The sequence below is a fragment of the Neovison vison genome, chromosome 11, assembly GCF_020171115.1.
Source record: "Neovison vison isolate M4711 chromosome 11, ASM_NN_V1, whole genome shotgun sequence".
NCBI classification, from domain to species: Eukaryota; Metazoa; Chordata; class Mammalia; order Carnivora; family Mustelidae; genus Neogale; species Neogale vison.
This window is the reverse complement of record NC_058101.1, coordinates 13324559-13341243: the sequence shown is the minus strand read 5'-3', so window position 1 is coordinate 13341243 and position 16685 is coordinate 13324559. Positions and strand designations below refer to the sequence as shown.

Genomic DNA, 16685 nt, shown 5'->3' with positions numbered 1-16685 from the left:
CACTGGAGATTCCTGCCTTATTTTGAGTTCCAGAAATCAGCTGGTCTACCTGGAGGGAATGCTCAGGCCTGATCTATACTGAATCCAGGGTAGATCTGAAATACAGAAGGTGAAATAAGAAATGGTGGAGCTTCTCCGGATCCTGGTAAAACATCCCAGTCAATGTTCCACCCACTGTTCGCTTCTCCCATCATTTCTTGCACCGTGCTGAGCCAAATCCAGTCTCTCACAGACCCTTTCTCACATGCAATGACTGAATGAATTTCGAACCCAGGGTGGCTCTCTAAATCACACGAGATAATTGTACAGACCCCATCTGTGCATCATAGCATCAGTGACCCACAACTCAGAGAGCGTAAAAGAACAAAAGTGTGAAATATTATAGTTTTCTCTGCCAAACTCATTTTGCCCCACAAACTCAAAATTCTAACTGACAAAATATTAAAAAATCCCATGTTCCCATACATGCGGTTTGTATTTAGAGGACCATTAAAATGGGCATAGGATAAGGAACTCCATTTAAAAAAAAAAAAATGTAAGCGAGCTCAGTGCTAAAAGATTAACAACACAAAAAGTAGTAATAAAATTATCCTGTTAAGTGATTTTTTAATCAAGTGGAGTTAACTCCATTCTTTGTCTTCTGGGGATGAAAATGGAAAGCAATAAACAAAAAAGGTAGAAGAAAACAGTGTGACCTTGATGACTCCTCCAAAGTCCATAATGACCGCATTGGTTCTTTTCATCCCCTGGTGACATTAATCTTCTGTTTATTTTGCTACTGTAATCCTATTCTAAGTTTACCAGAAGTTGCCCTTTCAAAGTTGGTCTATGCCTGTTCTTTCTCACCTTATGAAAAGTAAAGGAAAAAAAAAAGTGTTTGTGTGTGTGTGTGTGTGTGTGTGTGTACTGTTGGTGGTTAAATATCGAGTTGGGACTTCCTCTTTGAACAGTTGCTTTTTCCTCTCACACAGGAGATCTCATTTTGAGACTGGATATAGCTGAAATCAAACAACATACTGAGAGGGTATGATGGCTAAGAACCCCCCGAAACCAGCCCCTCGCAGGATCTTCCAAGAAAGGTTAAAGATGACTGCTCTACCTTTGTATTTTGAAGGGTTTTTGTTAGTCAAGAGGTCAGAATACCAGGTAAGTCCATAGATGATAACGTTAAACTAGCGGTTTCTGTCTTAATATAAAAGTTATTTCATGGTGATTTGATATGATGTGACAAGGTCCTCCTTGTTTCTGTTGCGATTAAACCTTCTTCCTTGAGCTAAGAAATATGATGCCAATTTTGCATAATTTAAAGACAATGTATGGCTTGAACACATACATGCATATATATTTGTGTTATATGTAATATAACGTTCTAGTGTTGTTACTAATGTAAAAAAATTCAATAAAAGCCACATTTCCAAAGAATTTATTTAAATATTACAGATTTCAGCTTAGAAGTTAAAATGTTTCCTATATTTTTTTTTAAGATTTTATTTATTTATTTGACAGACAGAGACACAAGTAGGCAGAGAGGCAGGCAAAAAGAGAAAGGGAAGCAGGCTCCCCACTTCGCAGAGAGCCCCATGCGGGGCTTGATCCCAGGACCCCGGGATCATGACCTGAGCCAAAGGCAGAGGCCCCAACCCAGTAAGCCACCCAGGCACCCCTGTTTCCTGTATTTTTTCTGCAACTTTCTAGTATGCTTCCACAATGATGTGTACCATTAAGATAACATATTATGTCTGAAGCTAAGCTGTGTGCTTCTACTCTCAGTTATTTGAAGTTTACAAATAATGATAACATTATTTTTAATAGTTAACTTTTATAAAAAAATTATGAAAATGATTAACTGATACTATTAGCATTTTGCATAGTTCTGTATTCTAAAAACATTAACATAGTGACTTGAAAAGCTAATATGTAGGTACAGTATGGGTAACATGTAAACTAAGCAACATAAATACATTTACTCTAAGAAAATGCAGAAAGCATTTCATATTTTTAAAATGTAAAAATGAAAACTTATAATTAGTTAAAATTAGTTTTTATAATACTAATTATGGAGATTTGAAATTAATGAAAGAAATAAACATGAAAGTGCTTGTTACTAACAAAAAACAAAATAATTCAGTTAGGTCAAATTTTATGAAATTTTAATAGCAACAAAGTAGAAAAAATTAAGTGTTTCAAGGAATGTCATAAGAAATATAATGGTAATAAGATATATTTTCTGAAGATTTATTAACAGAAAAATTGTGTGTGTGAAAAATATAATAGCACATTCGGGGTTTTTTGCAAAGACATGGTAGTTTACATTCTGTTATGGGTGTTAAACATGTATTAGTAAATTTGGCAGCTACGTTAGAATATTTTTCCCTTCTTTATGCTTTCAAAGTGAATTCTATCTTGTTACAACAGGTTAGCCACATTGTTACAGTTTGCCAGGAGACTGGAATTGGGAAAGCAAAACTTCTAATTTGTAATTTAAATTTGGTTATTCATTAAATATCTATCAAAGTATTCATAATAACTGTTCTAAAGGTTTTAAAAAATATTTAAAGAAGGCATTCCACTGGTATGGTTAATAGAAAAAGGATTTTAGAGTCAGTAAAATATGTCTTTACCTAATGGTTTTGCCACTTAAACAGCTTGTGATCTTGTACAAGTTATTCTATCTCCTTGAAATTCAATTTTCTCAAACTATAAAATGGGAAAAATACAACTTGCCACACAAGGTAATATGTTTGGGACACAACAGGTGCTCAAATAATTTATTCATTCAGGCAACATTTATTGTATGTCTCCTATGCACCAAGCATCATACTGATTTCTAGAGAATATAAACAACATAAAGACCTTACTTTCAAGAGGCTTAGTTCATGGTGAGGAGGGATGACTCCATTACCTCACTGCTACTCGACCTGTTCTTAGTATGCTTTGAAATGGAAAGATTAAAGTATAGGTATAAATATTTCTGATGAAATTGGGTTGTGTTTCCATTTGAATTCATAGCAATGTATCTTTTACTTGTATGTCAAGGAGAAGAGACCAAGAGGACAACAATAATGTCAACTTATAGGGTGGTTTCAAGGATTAAAGAAATATGTAAAATATGTGGTTTACACTAAAGATTAGATTCATTCTCCTTCCATTTCATTGTCAAATTTTTCTTAACATACTAAAATCAGTTTTAAGTCTGTAAGTACAGTTGACCCTTAAACAGAATGGGTTTGAACTGCACAGGTACAATCCACTTACACTTAGATTATTTTTTTAAAGATTTTATTTACTTATTTGACAGAAATCACAAGTAGGCAGAGAGAGGGAGAAGCAGGCTCCCTGCTGAGCAGAGAGCACGATGTGGGGCTTGATGCCAGGACCCTGAGATCATGACCCGAGCCAAAGGCAGAGGCTTAACCTTCTGAGCCACCCAGGCACCGCAGATACAGTACAGTGTAGTATATGAATTATTTTTTCTTCCTGATGATTTTCTCCATGACATTTTCTTTTCTTACATTTTTTTTGAAAGATTCTATTTATTTATTTGACAGAGATCATAAGTAGGCAGGGAGGCAGGCAGAGAGAGAGAGGAGGAAGCAGGTTCCCTGCTGAGCAGAGAGCCCCATGCGGGACTCGATCCCAGGACCCTGAGATCATGACCTGAGTCAAAGGCAGAGGTTTAACCCACTGAGCCACCCTGGCGCCCAACATTTTCTTTTCTCTAGCTTACTTTATTATAAGGACAAAGTATATAATATACATAACATATAAAGTATGTGTTAAATGACTATTTATGTTACTGGCAAGGTCTCCGGCCAACAGTGGGTATTTGAAGTTAAATTTTTGTGGAGTCACAAGTGGTACACAATTTTCAACTGTGCAGGAGGGTCAGCATCCCTAATCTTCCCTGCATTGTTCAAGGGTCAACTGTTACTATGGTTCAAAGGAGAGCCACAGGGCTAGAGTACTAGAAAACAAAAGCTGAGAGAAAAAGCTAAGGAAAATAGTGGGATTTCCAGGCAAGCAGAAGTAAAGTGCCAGGGAACCTTTGAAAGTGAGGGTGAGTCAGGGGTAATAAAAGGTTATCTTCAAAGAAAATGGGTTCGAAGAAGTTGGGGAGCTCTGCAGAGCATTCAGCTGGGGTCTTTGCTGAAGGAATTCAGAACATTATTAACTAGAGAAAATATAACCGAGGAGTAACCTAGTCTTTAAGGAGATCACACATTTAGAGGTGTTTCTTAGCTGTTTGCTGACAGGGGCACTTTTTTTTTTTTTTTTTGACAGGGGCACTTTTAAGAATTTTAAGGTGGGGGGCTCCTGGGTGGCTCAGTGGGTTAAGCCTCTGCCTTCGGCTCAGGTCATGATCTCAGGGTCCTGGGATCGAGTCCCGCATCGGGCTCTCTGCTCAGCAGGGAGCCTGCTTCCTCCTCTCTCTGCCTGCCTCTCTGCCTGCTTGTGATCTCTGCCTGTCAAATAAATAAATAAATCTTTAAAAAAAAAAAATTAAGGAACTTTGCCCCTAGGAAAAGGTGCCAACAAATACCATTTAAAATGCAATTTCAGAAAGTCCATGGATTCCAGGTCAAGAACCCATTAAAAATAGATAATTTCATGGAAAAGAGAATGTGGGAAGACTTACTTAAGCCACCCTAGAATGTTGGATTGATCAGGAAGATTTATTTGATAATAAGAGGTATTAAGTGCCACGGCAGGACTCCAATGTAAACACAGTTCTTGTAAATGGGGAAAGTTCTCATTTTTCTGGAACTGCTTGAAAATAAGAGAAAGCTTGGGCAATAGCTCATCGTTTATTCAGTCTGTGATATGCTAAAATTAAAAACAGTGTGGGGGTGCCTGGGTGGCAGTGGGTTAAAGCCTCTGCTTTCGGCTCAGGTCGTGATCCCAGGGTCCTGGCATTGAGCCCCGCATGGCATCGGGTTCTCTGCTCAGCAGGGAGCCTGCTTCTCCCTCTCTCTCTGCCTGCCTCTCTGCCTACCTGTGATCTCTTGCCCGTCAAATAAATAAATAAAATCTTTAGAAAAAAAAAAAAAACAGTGCGTATACTATATCTTATCAGCCTGAATATAAGAATGTGTTCAATGTATTTCATTCAAAATTGTGTTCTTCAAAATTAATTTTTAAAATATTTACATATCTATGATATGTATAGATATATACTGGATGTATTGATTATTGAGATTGATATTTATAGATGACTCAGATTATACTGATAAGAGCTTATCAGAAACTAAATCAGGACTATGATCTCTGCATTCTGAATACAAGTTTGATCTGTTCTTAGGTTTGTAGCTGTGGTTGGAGTTCACAGGACCTACAGCTGTTTGTAATCTTTGTTTTCCTCCAGGCTGCCTTGACTATCAACTCAGTGCCTTTGTTCTTGCTTCTTCCTGTACTTAATAAACCCTCTTTAATCTTTTCCATGAATCTGTGTGTTTGTTTACCAGTAAAACTCTTTTTTTTTTTTAAGATTTTATTTAGAGCTGGGAAATGAGCAGAGTGGGAGAGAGAGGGACAAGCAGACTCTGGGCTAAGCACGGAGTCCTACATAGGGCATCCCAAGACCCCGCGATCACGATCTGAGCCAAAACCAAGAGTCAGACACTTAACCGACTGAGCAGACAGGCGCCTCAATCAGTAAAATTCTTTTTTTTCCCTGATTCTTTCTTTTTTTTTTTTTTAAAGATTTTATTTATTTATCAGAGAGAGAGAGGGGGAGAGAGCAAGCACAGGCAGACAGAATGGCAGGCAGAGGCAGAGGGAGAGGGAGAAGCAGGCTCCCTGCTGAGCAAGGAGCCAGATGTGGGACTCGATCCCAAGACGCTGGGATCATGACCTGAGCCGAAGGCAGCTGCCCAACCAACTGAGCCACCCAGGCGTCCCTTCCCTGATTATTTTTACTCAGTTCATATCATTCTCTCATGACTGAACACCTCTGTAATTTTTCTTAGAAGCACAGATGGATGTCTGTCGGTACATACAGAAAAAACTCAATAAACTTTGGCTGTTAGTGATTTTAGTTTTTCTATCTAAAGAAGGTTAATACTCATGAGGCTAATTAAGAAGATGAACAGAGTGGTACACTTTGACTTGAGGGGTTTCAATTGCTTTTCTTTTCCTCCAAGAATCATAGACTCTCCAGTTTGAATCTGATCTTAGATGTCATACTCCAGTAAAACTCTACAACCTGTTGTTAAGTTCTGCAACTACAATGCCTGCATTCGGATCCCTTCCCAGTCTCCATCACCCACATCCTAGTCCCAAATACAGTGTAGCTTTGGCCTGATGCTCATGTTGCAGCGGCTTACCACTAGAGCAGAATGTGAATGCCTTGAAAGAAGATACAATTTTAAAAAAGAAGCTCCTGTCCTCAAATTTGAATTGTTTTCCTACTAATCAAAAGTCAAACCTGAGAAAATTCAAGTATTTTCAACACAGTGACTAGATGCTCTCATGGTTTTTACAGAACATCTGCCTGATCTTAGAGATATTAGCATATTAGATATTAGCATAGATATTAGCATAGAGATATTAGCAACTTCTCAAGCCAAACATTTTTTTTAAAAGATTTTTATTTATTTATTTGACAGAGAGAGATCACAAGTAGGCAGAGACGCAGGTAGAGAGAGAGAGGGGGAAGCAGGCTCCCTGCTGAGCAGAGAGCCTGATGCGGGGCTCAATCCCAGGACCCTGGGACCATGACCTGAGATGAAGGCAAAGGCCTAACCCACTGAGCCACCCAGGCACCCCTCCTATGCCCCTTTGAATGGGTCTTTAATTTGTTCTTGGCCCAGGAGGCATTACGTTATAGCCAGCTGTCAATGAGGAGGTAGGAGGGAGTGGAAAGACCACAGGTCCTGAACAAAAAAATTTGCACCATGTTCCAGCTCTGCCCCTGAGGTAGATTGCTACAGTAACACGACCAATTTTTTCAAGCCTCACTGTATGCCTTCCCATTTGAAATGTGACTTTTCTGCTCTTCCATAAAGAGATTGCATTTATTTTTCTACCCACCCCTTGAAATCTGGACTGGGTCACACTTTGGTAAATGTGACAAAAGCAGATGAGAAGGTACTCACCCATTGGGGCTTGCCTCTCTTGTTCTGGGAATCCTTCTGCCAGTATGTGAACAAGTCTAGGTTCCCTGACTGGAGACAGGACCCTATGGAGTGAGACTCCACAGTTTTCTCAGTGGGAGGGTTTCCAACACCACAACCACTTCTGTTTCTCTGGACACCAAATGGGTGTTCAACAATTCAGCTTAATCCTGACACTACGTATCCAGACTTAGAGCAGCCCCTACAGCTTATTTAAGGGCTCAGTCCTACAAGGCTGCCCTCCACTTCCATCCCCAATTTTAAGTTCCAGGCCTCCCATAATCCTCACCAACTCACTGTAAATCAAGAGTGCTTGGGCGCCTGGGTGACTCAGTCGGTTAAATGTCTGACTCTTGATTTTGGCTCAGGCCATCGTATCAGGGTTGTGAGATCAACCCCTGCATCAGGCTCCATTGTCAGTAGGAAGTCTGTCTGGGATTCTGTCTCTTCCTCTCCCTTAGCCTCTCCCCATGCTGGCATGCTCTCTCTCGCTCTCTAAAATAAATAAATAAAATTTTTTTTTTTAAGATTTTATTTATTTATTTGACACAGAGAGAGAGAGAGATCACTACACAGAGCGGCAGGCAGAGAGAGAGGAGGAAGCAGGCTCCCCGCTGAGCAGAGAGCCCGACCTGGGGCTTGATCCCAGGACCCTGAGACCATGACCCGAGCCAAAGGCAGAGGCTTAACCCACTGGGCCACCCAGGCACCGGTAAATAAATACATCTTGAGGAAAAAAAAGTTCCCATGACTCCCTCCTAAGATTTGATAATTTATTAGAATGGCCTATAGCTCTCAGGAAGACACTTGACTTTAATATTAAGTAAAGGGTACAAAAGAACAGGCAGATGACGAGTCTTGAGAGCAAGGTCTGGAAGCCCACCTTTTCCTGTCGGTATTAAATCGGGCCGCACTACCCTCTTACCACGTGAACGTTTTCACTAATTAGGAATCTCATCAAATCACCTTGTTCAAGAGTTTTTATGAAACTGAAATCTGCCTGTGCTCACTCGCTTTCTCTCCCTCTGTCTCTGACAAATAAATAAAATCTTAAAAAAAAAAAAAAAAAGAAACTGAAATCTCCCAGCCCACCCACCTTTTCTCCCCAGAAGCTGGGGTGGGGCCGAAAGTTCCAATCCATTAATCAGTTGTTCCGAGGCCTGACCTACCCTGAAGCTATCCAGGCATCCCAACCGATGTTATCTCATTTGTATAAATTCAGGTATTCTGTAAAGGGACTCATTATGAATAATAAAAGCGCTCCGGTCACTCAGGAAGTTCTGAGTGTTAGGATCTCTATGCCGGGAACTGGGGACAAAGACCAAATATATTTCTTCTTGTTTCACTCCCAGCTCCGCAATTCCCAGCTAAGACCCCAGGCAAGTGAGTGAGGCCACCCGAGAGCCGCCACAGGGAGGTGTACCCAAAGAATCATCACAGACACCGGATGATCAGAAATAGAAAACGTTTGCTATTTTTTTTTTAAAGATTTCATTTATTTATTTGACAGACCGAGATCACAAGCAGGCAGGGCAGAGAGGCAGGCAGAGAGAGAGGAAGGGAAGGAGGCTCCCTGCTGAGCAGAGAGCCCGATGCGGGACTCGATCCCAGGACCCTGAGATCATGACCTGAGCCGAAGGCAGTGGCTTAACCCACTGAGCCACCCAGGCGCCCCAACGTTTGCTATTTTAATCCGCTAAATTTTAGGGTGGCGTTTCACACAGTAAAGAATAACTGTTCTTATTCTTCTTCTTGAAGAAGAAGGGGGGAAAAGTTCTACTAAGAACATGAGAAAGATGGTCCTTGTAATTCAAAAACGAATTTAATTTTGAGCTTCCAAGGAGCCAAGGTAAATAAAAACAAGATGGGTTATAGAGTTCCCATTATTTGAGAAAAGACATAAATAAATTCCGAAGAGGTGACAAACATTTTGCTGGTCAAAAAAAGGATAAACAATATTTCAGTATTAAAGAGACACAAAATACCATAATATATAAAAGTATCTTCACATTTTATAAGCACAAGAAAAAAATTTCGTGTAATTTCCCTACATTAATTCTCAATATGAGTTGAGATAATCCACATGTTATAAAAATTGAGCTTATTAAACCCTAAAGGAAGGAATGGTCATCCTGTTTATGAAGCTGGAATTTTTAAAAACATACTTTTGGAAAGAGCTGGGTATGAAGGTTAGTCTTTAGATGTGGAAGGATTTTATTCTCAAGCCCCCTTGCCATTCTTTTGTAATACAGCCAGTCTTCCTATAAAATGTAAATTCCCCTTATATAAATGAAGTTTCACTTGAGTGAAATGAGACTAGGTCATATAAATTTTTTTAAACTTAAAAAGTTGTATTTTTTTAAATTTGTATTTCTATAGAACCCATAATAATGTGAATGTAGAAATAATGAAATGTTCACCACGTGAATGAAATTCGGACTTCAAAGTTTGGATTTGATGATGTTATATTATTTTTATGATTATGAACTGTTCACATTGCCTTTATTTATATAAACATATACTATTTATTGAACCCAAATGATGAGACATGTACTCTAAGTGCTTTAGATTTATCAACCCATTCAATCCTTTCAGCTGCCCTGGAATGTAGATACTTAATGCTTGTCCTATCCTGGTCCCTTAACTGACCCCTCTTACAGAGACAAACTTCCACTGAAACCTACATAAAAAGTCAAGTGTCTTAAATCAATGGGGAACATTTTGAAAAATGATCTATTTAAACACACATCAAATTACATCCTTACCTCACATCTTATGCTAAAATAAATTTGTGAAGGATTTAATCAAGAGCTAAATGTAATATTAAGCCATAAAATTAGGTGATTTATCTCAAGATAAAGAAGAACCTTATATCAAACAGCAAAGAAGAAAGTTACAAAGAAAACTATTAATAAAGTAGTTGAATATACCAATGAAATAATGCTTATAATTTATTTCCCACAGGAATATAAACATTACTGGACAGAGCTGAGAGGAACTACACTTTTCTTTTATTCTGACAAAAAAAGTCCAACAGTGAGTAGTGAAACAAATTCAGCTGATTCGATTTTTCCTAATATGGACTTGGCATATAGTTCTATTTATTTGGGGTTTTCCATCTTCCGAAAGTAAAGATATTCTAGTAAAAGCAATTCAAATAAGAACTTTTATTATGTCTGTGGGGGCTATCAGGTATAAGACCCATGGTGAAATTTCCAGGGAACCTGGGAAAAAGGTATAAACTCATGCCTTTAACTTTGCATTTTTTTCTTTTTGATCCCAATAATAGAAACTTGGTTGAAACGTGAAATTTTTATTTTATTTTTTAAAAGATTTTATTTATTTACTTGAGAGAGCGAGAGAGAGCGAGAGCGAGCACAAGCAGGGAGAGGGGCAGAGAGAGGGAGAAGCAGATTCGGCAGGGCTCTGATCCCTAGATCCTGAGATCATGACCTGAGCTGAAGGCAGGTATTGAACGGACTGAGCCACTGGGGTGCCTTGAAACATGAATATTTTAGCCAGATATCTGACTACAACTTGTTTATGCCAAGGGATAGCCTTAATTTTCCCAGCTTTTTATCTTGCTGTAGCACACAGTTACCATCTGAAAGGAACTAGATGATCCCCAAAGCCTTATAACATAAAAAAATATGTCACAATTTAATTGTCCTAGGGAGACAAAAACATAACCCACTGAAGAGGACTTCTAAGGGCTTAAGCATGAGAATCACAATAGATTCCGGGATTAATTTATGAGTAGTAATTTTAAATTATTGATTTATATTTCAACTTTCCCACAAAAATCGAAAACAGTGTATTTCATTTTTCCACAGAAAAAATGTAGCATTTTCATGCCAAACTGTTGCCTACCTTGGAATGTTATGCCCCATAGAAGATTTTATGATCTAGTCACTTGTTTAAACACTTTAGACCATGGATGTAGTAGTTCCCAATTCTTACATCATCATCATTACCTGCCCCGAAAGGAACAGAAAAAGAGCCTTTGTGACGTTTTCCACCTGGAGGCATTTCAGGGCCATTTCAGGGCCATTACACAAACTCAGTAGAAGTCATTTAAAAAACAAAACAGGGGCGCCTGGGTGGCTCAGTGGGTTAAAGCCTCTGCCTTTGGCTCGGGTCATGATCCCAGGGTCCTGGGATCGAGCCCCGCGTGGGGCTCTCTGCTCCGCGGGGAGCCTGCTTTCTCCTCTCTCTCTGCCTGCCTCTCTGCCTACTTGTGATCTCTGTCAAATATATAAAATCTTTAAAAAAATAAAAACAAAACAACACCCCAAAAAAACGAAAAGCAAACTTAAAATAATCATCTTTCTCCGGAATTCTGGATAGGCAAGACTTGTGTAAAGGTGTTTCCAAAGACCATAATAAATTTTAATAAAATGAATTCTGCCCTTGTGCCTTCCAGCGGCTTACTGATGTCAGTAAGCCTGTGACAGCCCCTGCCCTACACCGTGGGCAGCTCACGTGAGTGGGCGAGCCGCCTGCAGTTACTGCTGTCTCACTCCCGGGCGGGAGGCGCTACCACTTAGGGAGGGCAGCCGGCTCTTCAGGCTGACTGCGGGGGGGGGGGGGGGCGGAGGGGGCGGGGGGGGAGCAGTGGGGGGGGTGGGGTAGGGGGTTGTGTGGTGGTGGTGTGATGGCTCTGCTGCCATTAACTGTGGGTTTTCAGGTCAGTTATCTAACCTCTCTCTGTCTCAGTCTACCAGACAGGGAAGTGGTAAGGAACAGATGACATCTCAAATTGGGCATTTTTTTTTTTTTTAAGATTGTATTTTTAAGTAATCCCTACAGCAAACGTGGGGCTCGAATCCCCGAGACGAAGAGTTCACGCCCTACTGACTAAGCCCGGCTGGCGCCCCTCAAACTGGACGTTTTTGAAGGAAGTATAATGTTGATGCTATATTCAAAGCTGTGGACAGGATGTAGGAAAACCACAAAGGGTAGAGCAGAACTTTGAGGCTAGGAACAGCACCCTACTCTTGTGCCCAAGATGCATTTTACAAAGCGGGAGAAGAGTGAACAGAGGTGTGCAAAGATGAGTGCGTTCAGAGGAGGATGACCTTTGACTGACGAAGCAATTGTATGGGACCATAAATAGCTCATTCTCCTCGGTCTTCTGATCTGCCAGTGTTAACCAGGGTCCCACCCAAAAGGAAGTCAGATTTTGTCCACATCAGTCTCTGTCCTGGTGCATAGCACTGTGTGGTGAGTAGATCAAAGTAAACCTAGAGGACCAAGTAAAGGTCTTGTCCAGCACGCGTATTTTCACATCTCTAAAATTAGGATGGAAAGGTTAGTCCGTGTCATGAGGTTATCAAAAGGATTAAACGAGGTAGTGAACGTAAGGACAAGAAAATAGTTGGCACATAGTAAGCATTCAGATGTTTTATAATTTTTTTAGTTTTTTAAAAGTTTACTTATTTGAGAGAGAGAGAGAGAGAGAGAGAGAGAATGCACAAGCCAAGGGATGGGCAGAGAAGCAGACTCCCCGCTGAGCGAGAAGCCTGACATGGGACTTGATTCCAGAACCCTGGGATCATGACCTGATCAAAGGCAGATGCTTAACCGAGCCACCCAGGCACCTGCATTCAGGTGATATCTATATGCAATATCTCATCTAATTCTTATAACAACTCTAGAGTGGGTACTGTTTCAATCACCACTTACAGATGAGAGAGGTCAAGTTTCAGGATTCAGAAGTTGTGCAAAATCAGAGAATGAAAGGGCTAAAATCCAGATCTTGCTCCTGAGCCCGAATTCTTTTTTTTTTTTTTAAAGATTTTTATTTATTAAAAAAAAAGATTTTTATTTATTTAACAGACAGAGATCAGAAGTAGGCAAAGAGGCAGGCAGAGAGCAGTGGGGGGGGCGAAGCAGGCTCCCTGCTGAGCAGAGAGCCCAATGCGGGACTCGATCCCAGGACCCTGAGATCATGACCTGAGCCGAAGGCAGACTTAACCCACTGAGCCACCCAGGCGCCCCCTGAGTCCAAATTCTTAACCATTATGCCATGAAGAGACTGTTACAATGAAATACCGCAGAACTGTCCATCTACTAATTTTGTTAAAAGAGGGTGCAGGCCTTAGGAACTGTGTTGGGTGATAGTCTCAGGAGAAAGCACAGAGATAGAACAGGTGAGAACTGTAGATATTAAGAGGTTAGTGGGGAAGAATTTAAAGCTGCTTTTATTTGAAAGGCTATCAGGAGGTCATGTGAAAGAACCCATGAATTTGTTTCATGTTATTACAGAGAAAGGGGACTGAGACCAATGGATGGAAATTCTCTAGAGAAAAAACTGTGGCGGGGCGCCTGGGTGGCTCAGTGGATTAAAGCCTCTGCCTTCGGCTCAGGTCATGATCCCAGCGTCCTGGGATCGAGCCCCGCATCGGGCTCTCTGCTCCGCAGGGAGCCTGCTTCTCCCGCTCTCTCTGCCTGCCTCTCTGTCTAGTTGTGATCTCTGTCTGTGAAATAAATAAATAAAATCTTAAAAAAAAAAAAAAAACCCACAAAAAACCGTGGCTTAAAACAAGGAAAAACTTGCTAGAGTGGCATAGGAGGCATGAGTTTCCTCTTGTCTGAGCTATCGTTTGAGGACGGCTACATGGAGGGTTGCCCTGAAGGAGGGTCAGACATCAGACGGCAGTAGATTAGACAGATGACCTTTAAGGCTCTTTTCAACACTACAATTCAAAAAAAAGGATAGAACTTCCTTTCTTCTAATCAATAGATCAGTTTACAGCTCTCTGTCTAATTTGCCCAGTTCTTCCTCTCTTGCTTCCTCCTTTGTTTCAGCAAAACTCACTTAGCTTGATGTAGACAATCTATCAGAAAAAGATCTTGTGTAGTTTGAAATTCGGTCTGGCTTCCCTTATGCCTTCCCTTCCATTCTAAATAGCTCTTTGTTCATTGAAAATGAGTCGGCCAACCCAAATTTTCCTTAACTTCATCAACACAGGAATAGGTCTGGAAAAAAATTTACTTATTTTTATGCCTTACTTTATTCAGAAAAATAAAATGAGACCTACAAGAACATAGTAAAATAAGTTATATTGGGCAAAACAGAGGCAAATATAAGGAAGTCAGGAATAAGGCTAATTCAGAAAAAAATTATGCCATAAAAACTTTACTGCACTTACTGGAGGTGGTTCTGGTCTAATACTAGAAAGCAAGTTTGGCCAGTTGCATACAGAAAAATCCATATATACCAGTTGTTCAGAAGAAGTATTTTTATTGTATTGGGATAAGATAGGAATTTCTTTTTTTTTTTTTAAGATTTTATTTATTTATTTGACAGAGAGAGATCACAGTAGACAGAGAGGCAGGCAGAGAGAGAGAGAGAGGGAAGCAGGCTCCCTGCTGAGCAGAGAGCCCGATGCGGGACTCGATCCCAGGACCCTGAGATCATGACCTGAGCCGAAGGCAGCGGCTTAACCTACTGAGCCACCCAGGTGCCCCAAGATAGGAATTTCTTAATAGGATTCTCATAACCAGTGGCATGTGATAAATGTCCAGCATTCTGGAAAAAATTTTGTATATGAATATATGTATATAAATATATTGTAAATATTACTGATAAAAAGAATGTGTGGCACACAGTTAAAAAAATAAAATACACAATATTCTTTATTGTAATTTCCATATAGTCAGTTGATTCTCACATAATACTTTCATTGATTTTTCTGAACTCGGGTCCATGGCTAACTATGATTGTAATTCAATTGTGATTTGACAAATGAAATTGTTTCCAGTCTGCTGTTTCCCTAATAAATTTATTGTCATTAAATATGATGTTTGAGGGGCACCTGGGTGGCTCAGCGGGTTAAAGCCTCTGCCTTCAGCTCAGGTCATGATCCCAGGGTCCTGGGATCGAGCCCCGCGTCGGGCTCTCTGCTCCGCGGGGAGCCTGCTTCCTCCTCTCTCTCTGCCTGCCTCTCTGACTACTTGTGATTTCTGTCTGTCAAATGAATAAATAAAATCTTTAAAAAAAAAAATGACGTTTGACATGAAAGTTGGCGATAATTTTGTTTACATTAATGAATAAGAGGAAAGCAAAGCAATATTTATGTATGTCACCTCTTTGTCAATGACATGGGCAAGTTCTCTGAGTAACAATAGTTTCTGAATTATGGAAGAATATTTTGGCAACTTTCTGTTCTGTTAACAATGAAAAAGTTAAAAAAAAAACAATGAAAAAGTTTCAGACACAACAAATTTTAAAGTTTCACCTGCATTATTAACATTTTTCTCCTTTACTTTCTTATGTCTCAACCAGAGCCAAGCAAACTGTGGCCCTTGAACCCAATCTAGCCAGTGGCCTGACTTGGTACAGTCTATGAGCTAAGGATATTTTTGACCCTTTCCAAATATTAAAACAACAACAACTATAGGAATTTGCAACAGAGACTCTATGTGGTCCACAAATCCAGATGCATTTTCTTCCTAGCCTCTGCAGGGGAAAAAAAAAATTTTTTTTTGCTGGCCCTTAGGACAACTAACAAAAGAGTAGATCAAGCCCTAATTTGTAAGATTTCCCAATTTCCGGGATGTAAATACTTCCACCATCATAGCTGATTTCAACCTAACAGTGTGACCTCAATGAATTGGGAAGAAGCCTACACTAGTGCACCATTAGATGGCATTTCCATCAAATAGAGGCGAAGGTGTAAACAACCTCAAGAGTGTAGCAGGAATACTCTTCAGTAATATAATTGGAAAATAATGAGCTTTGAATTTGATTACCTTTGTTTTAAAAAAGTTTTATGTTTATATCATTTAATTCTTAACAAAGGCTGTGTTTAGAGACTGGCTTGCAAAATTCCTAAAAATAAAAAATCGGCTTTTTTGGGGCGCCTGGGTGGCTCAGTGGGTTAAGCCGCTGCCTTCGGCTCAGGTCATGATCTCAGGGTCCTGGGATCGAGTCCCACATCGGGCTCTCTGCTCAGCAGGGAGCCTGCTTCCCTCTCTCTCTCTCTGCCTGCCTCTCCATCTACTTGTGATTTCTCTCTGTCAAACAAATAAATAAAATCTTTTAAAAAAAAAATCAGCTTTTTTGAACCTGTATGAGTCAGGTCTAGCACACTGCCACATAATACATTTTCCAGACACCCTCTCGGTTCAGAAGGGTCGCAACGCCCAGCTGAAAACCAGGATGTCATGCAAGGTACAAATCAGTTGAAGGGAAGAGATTTCTTCTATTCCTGCCTGCCAGACCTAATGCACGTTACCTGTGAAATAATTTAATGGGATTGCCTTTATCTTTGCAGTATGTTGACAAGTTAGACCTAATAGACCTCACATGTCTTACGGACGAGAATTCAACTGTAAAGAATTGTGCAAAATTCACCCTTGTTTTGCCAAAAGAGGAAGTGCAACTGAAGGTGAGTAAGGAGAAGCAATTAGTTGGAAACAAGTTGTAGTTATAAATAGCACTGGCCACTGCACAACCCAGTGGCTGAGATAAAGAGGAATTCTAAGAGGAGCTGCCAAGTCTCATACTTTGTTAATATTTCTTGCCTTTTGCCAAAAACTGCAGTTTTCTAAATAGGGATTTGAAAG

The 16685-nt window shown here is 40.0% G+C and overlaps 1 protein-coding gene across 2 annotated transcripts in view; it reads left to right on the top strand.

The window, feature by feature from the left end:
* The first annotated feature begins 962 nt into the window (after positions 1–962).
* Positions 963–16685, top strand: part of STAP1 (signal transducing adaptor family member 1) — a 34750-nt gene continuing 19027 nt past the window's right edge. Inside the window, exons 1-3 of one of the 2 annotated variants that reach the window (XM_044225045.1) lie at positions 963–1146; positions 10077–10148; positions 16394–16507. In XM_044225045.1, coding sequence (XP_044080980.1) covers positions 1027–1146; positions 10077–10148; positions 16394–16507 — 306 coding nt within the window. In that variant the 5' untranslated portion in view covers positions 963–1026. Of the gene's footprint in view, positions 1147–10076; positions 10149–10283; positions 10348–16393; positions 16508–16685 lie in introns of those variants that run through there. The other variant, XM_044225046.1, reaches the window with a different exon arrangement.